This window comes from Phaethon lepturus, unplaced genomic scaffold (assembly GCF_000687285.1).
Source record: "Phaethon lepturus isolate BGI_N335 unplaced genomic scaffold, ASM68728v1 scaffold20117, whole genome shotgun sequence".
Taxonomy (NCBI): Eukaryota; Metazoa; Chordata; class Aves; order Phaethontiformes; family Phaethontidae; genus Phaethon; species Phaethon lepturus.
The window spans coordinates 15,294-25,569 of record NW_010551385.1 but is presented as its reverse complement, the minus strand read 5'-3'; the positions used below and the strand labels follow the sequence as shown (position 1 = coordinate 25,569).

The 10,276-nt window shown below is 40.8% G+C and overlaps 1 protein-coding gene across 1 annotated transcript in view; it reads right to left on the bottom strand.

Annotated features, from left to right (window-relative positions):
- Positions 1-10,276, bottom strand: part of HSD17B3 (hydroxysteroid (17-beta) dehydrogenase 3) — a gene marked incomplete at its 3' end in the record, with an annotated part of 22,290 nt that overhangs the window by 5,826 nt on the left and 6,188 nt on the right. The window contains exons 3-5 of the mRNA XM_010290902.1: positions 7,950-8,025; positions 1,077-1,184; positions 292-359 (exon numbers count right to left, since the gene is read on the bottom strand). Coding sequence (XP_010289204.1) covers positions 292-359; positions 1,077-1,184; positions 7,950-8,025 — 252 coding nt within the window. The remainder of the gene's footprint in view (positions 1-291; positions 360-1,076; positions 1,185-7,949; positions 8,026-10,276) is intronic.

The following is a 10,276-nucleotide window of genomic DNA, read 5'->3' as shown; positions in this document are numbered from 1 at the left end:
TGAGCCAGAGGGGCTGCCGGTCCCTGCTGCAAGCAGGCCAGCCACGCTCTCCCCTCGCCCGCTGGGTGCTCGCTGCAGTTCAGTTGAAATCTACCCTTCTTTATCTCCTGCAGGCTCTCCCGAGCATTAAAAACAAATCAAAACATGCTCCTTCAGGCCCAGCTCTTTTCCCACTCAACTGAACAGCTAAATAGGCGCCGATTGTAGCAGGGGCAGAATCTGTCCCTTGTTAAATGGAATTACAATCCCTCATTGTTATATTGGAAGTAGAAACCCGCAGAGTAATCCTACCTCATCTATGTCTGGTCCATTAAGAAAACGGCACGGAAGAGGATTATGAAGCATTCCAACATTGTTAACTAAGAAAAGGAAATATAATGATAAGAACCAAATCTAGACAAAGTGCATAGTTCAGCCAGTTAAACAAATGGCTTCTCCTTGAGACCCAAAATCTTTTGAGCTGCAAGTGAAGAGAAATGCCGTTTAGCATCGAGTCTTGTTCCACTGAAGTCATGGGTACCAATCAGTGCTGATTTCAGGGAAGAGAAAAACAGTTTGCTGCTACAGTTTGGGTTTTTGTTTGTTTGTTTTTGTTGTTGTTGTTTCATTTGTTTCACTATTAAAAAGATTATTTTCTTTACAAAAGAAACCCCAAAAAATCTTCCCCCAAAAAACATGTTTTCATTGTTGCTGCATGGATCGTAACAATTAGTGTTAGCCACAGGCTCATTTCAGATTGAATATAAGAATTGCACACAGCTGTAAAACAACTAATAGTGAAAATTAAGCCCTTGAGGCCAAATAGGGAAGAAGTCACCCCACAAGCTGGATGTTGCTTATAAAGCAGCAGAAAAGGTTTCACAGTAAAGAAGCCACTGTACAAGAGAAACATAGGAGAATCCTAACTCACGTTTAACACTTGTTCATGATAAGTAATGCTCAAACGCATTAGGCAGCTGTATGCTTAGTTTTAAGTGTTGGCTAACAAGTTGTTACGGCACATCATTTATAGAATTCTCTGTTTAATACACTGCAGCTATAACATACTCTTCAATTAACAGACCTTAATGACTCACCCAGAACACCAATATCCAAGCCTTGCAGACTTTTTTCAATGTTCTCGTATACTGAGTTTTTAGTGAAATCAGCTTGTATAACCTTCACCTTTTGACCTGTGGCCTGCTCTGTAATTAAGAAAAAAAAATAGAAGACCCGTTTGCATCTATGCAGACAGAGGGAGAGCTGTATTAAGTAATGAGAGAAACAATCAGATGTCTCATTTAGTAATGCCCACTGTACAGTAAGCAATTGTTTCAACTTTCCTACTTTAAGAAATACTACAACACAAGCAAAACACTCTTACTGTACCCAGTCATTTTCAGGGAAATGGCCTGGCAAATACAGGGTTAATTTATGCCCTAAAATCAATGGAAGTTCCGCCACAAAACCTAAACACTATTTGCTCCTTCAGTAAGAAAGAGGAAAAAAAAAAAAACAACCCAGAAATAAACAACACAGGACTTCTTACCCTGGTTATGCTAATATTTATAAATGAACACTGTCAGCATATGTTTGACAAGTGAGTGTGGGTGCCAGATCCCCACATAAGCACAGTTTTGCAGAATGGTTTAAAAGTGTTCTCATGTATAAGATGAACATTTTAACCAGCAGAGCTTATCTTTTCACATAGGAGGTGAAAACAGGGCTGGATGTGATGCAGTATTTTCTACATTATTTTCAAACAACTCCTCTCCTGTTTTGACATTTGCACTCCCATAGACTGAACCTTCCCCAGGATTTTGCAGGACTAAAAGGCATTTTAGGGAGGGTATAGCTTAAATTTTACAAGGTCAATTTACACAGAAAGGAAAGGGAAATGTGTGTGATTTTTCCAGTGTCATTGCTATGCAGGAGTGGAGCCCAGCTGTACATTACCATTTTTCTCAGCAGTTGATTTATTGCTGTTCATATTTTCAATGAAGTTTCATGAGGAAAAGAGGTAGAGGCACTTATTTACTCATTTTTAAAGGCACGGTTCTCCTTTAAAAGGGGCCCAGTAAGGTCTCTTCTAACTAGATGTTCACATTGTAAATTCTTGCTACTAAACCTGCTTTCAAGTTTTATGGGAAACCCGAAATCCAGACGAAGTTTGCTGAAAAAGTGACAGGTGAAGCTGGAAATGTCAATAGATGATTGGATTGCAGACTCGCTGCAAGTGGCAGGAATTCGGGTGCACGTGGATGGCAGAAAGTCTGCTTTGGGTCCTGTTTGGGAAGCCACCTCTGCTTCTCTGGAGCCTGATTTTATCTTACAGGCGACAGAGAGCATGGCCTTGATAGGCACCAGACTCGCTGATTTCTACCCAGGGATCTTGCCTCGTCCCTTGGTGTACATTCAGAACTCGGGAAGAGGCCTGGCACCAGCTTCCGCAGGAGAGCAAGGCTGGCAGAAATCTGGGTTTGGGTCCAGCAGGCGAGTTTGCAACAAAACAGAGCCTCCACCAGAGGATGAGGGAACGTTGTTCCCTCCCGGCTGTGCCTCCTTGCCTTCAAAATACCGCAAGTCTCAGCCACCTTATGCTACTCAAGTCACCCCAGCAGCCTGAGGAAACAGCAGACGCTCTGACTCCAGATCTGAAATGTGGGCTGCGTCTTCTGTGCAATTTTAGAGGACATCTGTCTCCGTGACAGAAGAAAGGAGGAAGGAGTGCCCTTTTTCTTGCCCTCTTTCCAAGCTGCAGTTGTGTGTGTGAAAGGGATGAAACACCCTTTGAACCTTCAACCTATAAAAACAACTCTAGTGGCAAATTACCCCTTCGCAGTCCCAGGCTGGGGGAATGGTACAACTCTAAAGAAAAGGACATTATGAGTATAAATGCAGTGAGTGGGAAAGAACAGAGCAACAGCTGGAGCAGACACCTACAGTGACCTTCTGATGGAAAAGCTCTATAAACAAAATGAGATGGTCTTAAAAATTGTAGTGATGTTGTGGCCATCTTTCTTGCGGGCAATCAGAAGGGCAGCCAAAACTAGAGCAACATAAAAATGAGGATCAAACAAACCATTTGGACTTTCTCTGCATCCCTTCGTCTGTACAGAGCTGCACTGCTGCAACCAGCACTGTCAGCCAACAAACAAGTCCTCCAGATGGCTTTCCTCTGTCTCATTTAAGAATAAAACAATATATTAAAAAACAATAAAACTATCATGCTGATAAATGAATTATCCAGGGATAGCTCTTCAGAAAACGATAACAATTCTGCAAAGGAGAGAGCCAAAAAATAATTTCCAATGTTTCTTATGTCTCTCTTCTCTCTCTGTGACAAAGATTTATGACAGTCTTTGAAGACATAAGCCATTCCAACTCTTTTTTAAAGTCCTAAGTGTGCCAGAAGCAAAAAGCCTACGTTTTCTAACATCAGGACAGGTTATTCTCTTTTTTTAAAATTAAGAGAAAACTAATATAAGGAAAATTAAAAACTTGAACTGAGCTGTTTAATCTGATGTGTTTGGTATAAATTGTATCATTAAGAAGGATACATCTAACTCTTTCTGACCTCAGACCACCTGGGAATCCCACTTGTCAGACAGGATAATGTGCTGCTTTTTGAAATTTACCAAGAAGAGAACAAATCATGATGAACCATGAAGTTGGTTAGGACATGCAGTCTGCCAGAAACTCTCCCTTTCTATTCAGAGAGTTATGAAGACCTCCTGAAAACCTGAGGTAGCAAAATGAATGCCCAATTGGCACAAGAACTGATCTTTGTAGAAAGAGGTGACCCTTTTGAAGTACTACAGCAAAATCCGAATATGAAGAGAGAAGCACTCAGGCTAAGATGGCATTCGTATTCAGTGGACATTTGCAGAGAGGAGAGCAAAATGAAGAGTTATTTTAAAAACAGAAAGACGTTTAAAAAAGATTTAAGACTGGGGAGCAATATAAAAATTTCTGTTAGATTATAAAGCACAAGTTCTGGCCACATTTCGAGAGTGTTTTGGAGAAATGCGTCTCCTCAGAAACGTAAGGTAACTCCGTTTCAGAAATAACAGGAAAGGAGAGAAGAAACAAAAAGAATTAAGGTAAAAGCAGAACTGCAGAAGATAATAGAAGATACCAGAGAACACAAACTCAATGAAAAAACAACCAGCATGGGAATTGCTACTACTTAGCAGAGCACTTGGAAAATTGGTGCAGGCCCTCAAGTGCTCTGTTCTGTAGCAGTCAGCTTGTTACCTGCTTGGCTCATGGACCAGGAAGGACAAGAGGCAGAGGACACAGTACAGCAGATTGGAAACTGAGCCTGTAGCAGGGGGGTCAGCTAAATGAATTAGCACCTTCACGGGCGTTAGCGGGAGCAAGGCACACTTGGTTCTCAGCTGTCTCGGGTGATTTTTTTTTCACTGCTTTCTTCTATATTAACAGGCATAATTTCAGGAGGAAGAGGTGGATAAGCTACTTCCTGCCTCACCAAACCCAAATTCATTAACCACATGCTCAGCTAGTCTAAACTGATGCAGCTGTATTTTCCGCTGCTTTTGAGGATCACACAGTTTATCTTTCCTTAAATACAGATTTGTTTCTTCTAAAAAGATTCTAAAAACCCCAAACAACAAACAAGAAAACCCAACCAAACCCCCCCAAAAAACAAAGTTAGTTTCCTAACCTTGTTAGGAACAGTTTTTATGTCTTACAGAAGTGGCTTTTTTTTTTTTGCTTTGGCATTAACAGCTAAACAGTACAGACCCTGGTCATATATATAGATCCTAAGGTGTCACTTTTCAGTCAGGACCTAGCTCTGCTTGTACCACTTGCTTAGGAAATGTAGGCAGAATAAACAAACACAGGATTGCAGTTAATAGCATTTCATCATTTCTAATCTTCTGGTTTCATGACCAATATTTCACAACCACCGTACTAAATGTGTTAAATAAGCAGTATACCTGCTGTAATGCTGCTCTCTGCCTGCCCTCCACAAGACTTATTTTGTTATCTTTTATCTCCTTCTGAATGAGCTTTCCAGTCTGAGTGGATGGAAATCTGGTTTTCAATTCCAGTGCTTCTTTAGAGAAATGTTTCTCTTATTGTGGATTTCTGCCTGCTCCAGCCTTGAGCGCTGTTCTCAGGAACACCTGTGGCCCACAGGACTTGGAAAGCCAAACACTGAGATCTCTGAAATTACCCACAGGTTAGATTCCTTTAATTTATATTATTCTGGGGACAGACTATTTAGCAGGGCCTGTTGGGATAGGACAAGGGGTAACAGTTTTAAACTAAAAGAGGGTAGATTTAGACTGTATATACGGAAGAAATTTTTCACAATGAGGGTGGCAGAGGTTGCCCAGCGAGGTGGCAGATGCCCCATCCCTGGAAACATTCCAGGTCAGGTTGGACCTGAGCGACCTGATCTAGTTGAAGATGTCCTTGCTCATTGCAGGGGGGTTGGACTAGATGGCCTTTAGAGGTCCCTTCCAACCCAAACTATTCTGTGATTCTATGATAATGAACTGTGACAGTATGATTAAGCAAATAATAACACCAGTTTGAAAAGGGAGGTAAGTCTTTTAATTATGGTGTCCAACTGACTGAAAAAAGATACATGACATAGCTATTAAGAAAAAGGAGACAAGAGTAAAATGTCCAGTCCTGCAACAAATCCACATAGCCTACAACAAACTTTCTCTCTCTCTCTCTCTCTCTCTCTCTGCCTTAACCTCCTTGCATATTAGTTCAGGGTAATGATAGCCACTTGGAGCGAGATACTGCTTGTTTAAGCAGTTTAGAAAGAAAAAGTCAGTGAGGGAAAATTTAGAGAAGAGTACAATCATTCTGGTTAGGTGTCTGCTTCATTTTTTGTTTCTGTTGTTTATTTACTCACGTAACATCACAGTACGTTTAACTTCTCTTCCTTCCCAATGACTGCTTAGCTTAATCGCAGCAAAGCCCGAGTCCAAAAATTGGAATCAGTGGAACATTTCCAAAGCTTTAACATAAGCCCACATCCAGAGCTCCCTGCTGATTTTAGTGGCCTCCAGGTCAGATACTCTGTGGTTTTCATCACAATATCTTCCTCTCTTTCCTTTTTTTTTGTGCCATCTACTTCTTGTTACGTACTCATTTCCAACCTGACACAATAAATAACAGATGAGCCACCCTGGGCTTCAGCCAAAACCCACCGAAAACAATGGAAAAATCTCACTGGGATTTGCCACCACTTTCAGCAAGCTTTGGGGAAGACTCTTTATGCCCACAACCCAGCTGAACACAGCGTGGAAACCTGATCAGCGTAGCCTGAGCTCCCGGGGTCACGCCACCCAGCTCCCCGCACCTTGGATTACGTGGGTAACACCGCTGCAGTCAGCGAAGCTTCCTCACGTCCGAAAAGCCACGGGTCACTTTTGCACCAGGCGTAGGGGTGTTTGCAGGGTCGGCTGCCTCAGCAGTACCTTGCAGGACATCGCAAGTCCTTCATTACATGCTGCTACATAATTCAGCACAGCATGGCCTCACTTAGGAAGGTGGCCAGTGGATGGCCTTATAATACATCACAGTGCAGAGGAATTTACAGTATGTCATCTTTCCAGCCCTCCACCGCTTTTTTTATTTACTTAGCTATGTTAGTCTCAGGAATCTTCTTGTTTTCATTCTTTGCTTCTGATTATAATTTACAATGCAAAGTAACTGTAAAACCTCTTTAGCCTTTTTTATTTCAGGTTTCTATTATTATAATTCTTTAACATTTAGCTGCAGAGAAATGCATCAATGACACCAGACCTGACCTAATTCCTGCAGAAATTATTTTTTTATGGCTGTTTACTTAAAAGGGGTAGTGTAGGCCACAGTCACGTTGGTCTCACGGATACGACTGCTTATAGAGACTACTCAGGGAGCTGGTGCTTTCCTCCTCTGATATCCCTTGCTTCCCAAGGGAAAACAAGTCTACCCTTGGAAAAAAAATGGAGGGAAAACGGACAGAAAATTTTCAGGGTCCAATCCTTGACTTTTGGTAGCTGCAGGTTCAGAAGTTACAGACTTTTTCACCCACCTCAAGTCTGCCATGTCCCTGAGAGATGCACTGCTCTCTCTGCAGGAAATATCCTGGACCTGATATTCATTGGAGTCTGGTGCTAAGCCTGCTTAAAGGCAAGTCTTTCTGACAGAGGTGTAGTCTTGGAGTGACACATGCTTAACACAAGAACCTGTGAATCAAGGAATCTGGTGGATAGAAGCCTTGTATAGAAAGAGACAGTGGGAAGAATAACCTTGATTACAGCAATCTTTAAAGTTAATGGAGGATATAAACTCATTCGACTCCTAAAGAAATCCTAACCATCTTTAAAGTTAATGGAGGATATAAACTCAATTGACTCCTAAAGAAATCCTAACCTTCAGTCTTAACATATTTAAACAAGAAATTCCCTGGGGTAAATGGCTAACTGCCTTTGAAGAAAAGAAAGGGAACATTAAGCCTGAAGACACACTATTTAACTGTTTTATTGAAAGCCAAATGTAACTTGAAAACTTTAAAAAAATCAAACAAACCAGGTACCTTGATTCCATTTTTTACTCTTCCTTTGCTATATTCCAAGAACTAGCCAAAGGTAACCTAATTTTCCCAAGCATAGACTGTTTCATAGATCCCCCCAACAACTCTTGTATTACATTCCCTTTGCCTGTATTTATAGATTTTAAGGGCAGATAAAGCCAGTAAAGAATGTACATTCACTTTTTTATCAAACCCGTTGCACTGTTTGAATGATAGCATATATTTTTAAAGCTATCTGTGACTAGAAGTGTTCAAGAAACACAGTAATACCAAAAATTATTTGTAGCATTGGAGCAGTATCTGCGGCCCTACTATACTAGATACACTACCAAGGGAAGAGACCTCCAGATCCCTGTAAAGCCAGCCTGCTAAACGGGAAGATAAGTTTGAGACAAACACTTACCAACTTCAGAGGCTACTCTCTGCAGTTTTTCAAGAGTTCTGCTTATCATAACTACATTTAATCCACGTTTTGCCAGCTAAAAGAGAGGAATACAAAAGTTGTTAGGAAACAGTAAGGTGACAAGAATCTTTCAATTTTTTCCAGTTTTGCAATAAAAGTAATCGTGGATTTTTTAAATTGCTGTCATTCACCTGTCACCTGCTTAATGGGTAAACAACAGACATTAAAACCGGAACAAACACATATCACAACTTCTAACAGTCTTCCAAAACATCTCCTTCACTGTATAATCTTGGACCCTTAAGAAAGAGGTCCAAGATTGTAAGAAAAATATAGTGGACAGCAATCAAACCCCAATAATACGAACAAAAATAAATAATCTGAGCCAATTTCAAATGAATGAAAGACTGCAGGGAGTGAAGGCAACATGACATTTCCCAGAAGACATTTTTATTTCTACTTGGGATTTGGGAGGCCAAATATGCTGATGACTTCCTAGTCGTTTTCCAACATCACCTTCCACACACATTTTTTTTATCCGGAGGAAGTAGATTAAGCACATTGAATTGAAGGCTCAAGAGTTTGAAAGAATTTGGACTTTATCCATACATTTTTTAATAGAAATAAAATCTGATGCAGGTCAGATGGATAAATTTTAACTTTTTTTTTCATTAGAAACAAACTAAAAAAAAAAGAAACCAAGGAAAAAAGGTGAAGTCCATGCATAAAAGCTCAAAATGTCACACACAATTGTTCATCTACAAAGGTGCTGGCAACAGTTGAAGTTTATAGCTGCGAGCACTGCTCAAAACAGCAGTCCGTTTATAGTCAGTTTGGTATTACCATGTGCAGAACAAATGCAGAACAAATACAGAATGGTTTTCTCCTCTTTTCCCGAGGCCTCCCATTCCCAACAGTTAAAGAATTTTAGGCAAAGCCTGAGAAAGAAACACGGCCCCAGCTTTTGAAACTAAATTATTAACAAGCGGAAGCTGAACGGAGTTGTGTGCATAAAGAAAGGAAAGATAAAGCTGAAACTAGAAAAATGCCCGTGAGAGCAAGGAGAAAGAGAGCTAAATTAGTCAGCACAAAAGATAAAGCCAATGTCATTTGAAAGTACCAGGTTTGCTCAGGAGAAGAAACGAACCAGCAAAGGCCACACACTGAAGACCCATTCATTTCCACAGCTCACTCGCTGCAGTGCCTTCTCCTTAAACCTATTTGAGGGAAACAGTTTGTCCTGTTGGGCTCTTCTAAAACAATGCAGAGAATGTTAAGGAATAAGGACCTTTGTTCAAAAATTTGCTACATAGAGAGAACAAGGGGCAAACCATCTATTAAATACATCAGCCACAACCACTTGCATTTTCAGCACAAAGACCACGGTCATAATTCTGTGCTTGTGGAGACCGGTGCTCCAAAAAGACCTGCACACACTTGGATGCTCAGGAGTTTCAAAAGCTTGTTTTAAGGGCTCCATTTGAAGTTCTCAGGAAGAGAACTCTAATTGACTACATACTGGCAGATTTCCCTTCATCCACAATGAGCTTGACTCAAGCCATTTCCAACTGGGGACATGGTCTCCGTTTCCATGGTCACTTGCTCCTTTCTGCTGTTTGGGGGGTTTGGATGAGGATTATTTTAATTTTTATGCCTTCAGAGCCAAGACCGAATATCAGCCATGTCATATACAAAATAAAAATAAAGTTCTGCTTCACTGGGCTTCTCAATGTCATCTCAGCTATGTCTCTGTATTTCGTTTGGTAGAACAATCCCTCCTAAAACCTAAGTAAAAATTACTCCTGTTACTAAGATTGCATTGTATTTCAGCTAAAAGCACGTGTGTGTGGCAATCTTAAAAAATTGTTAACCGTCAGGTGAGCAGACTCTCCCTTGTTACTGTACACCAGATTAACCAGAAGTATAAGGCTGCAGCAGCCATTTCTCAAGGCAAAAGAGGCTATACACCTGACTACTCTCTTTTTTCTTCCTCACCTACGTAGGCAATGTGCATCCTTTTCCGAAATAGGTTTCATAGGACGTTGTAACCACCATGAGATTCAAATGCACCCTCAAGCAAACAAAAAGAACTGCGCTTAGAAAAGAATTTCCTGGCCATCCACAGGAAAGGTTAAATCAGGTTTATCACTACCACGTTTCAAATAAAGGTAATTTTTACTGTAGACGTCTTTAGCACAAAGCATTTTCCGAACATACAAGGGCTTTGACGTTAGAGGATTTTATTTCCCCTCAAAGTTAAGAATAAGCACTGGCTCCCAGCACTGTGTAAGGTGAATCTGCATGTGTTAGGAAATCCTGACTCCCAG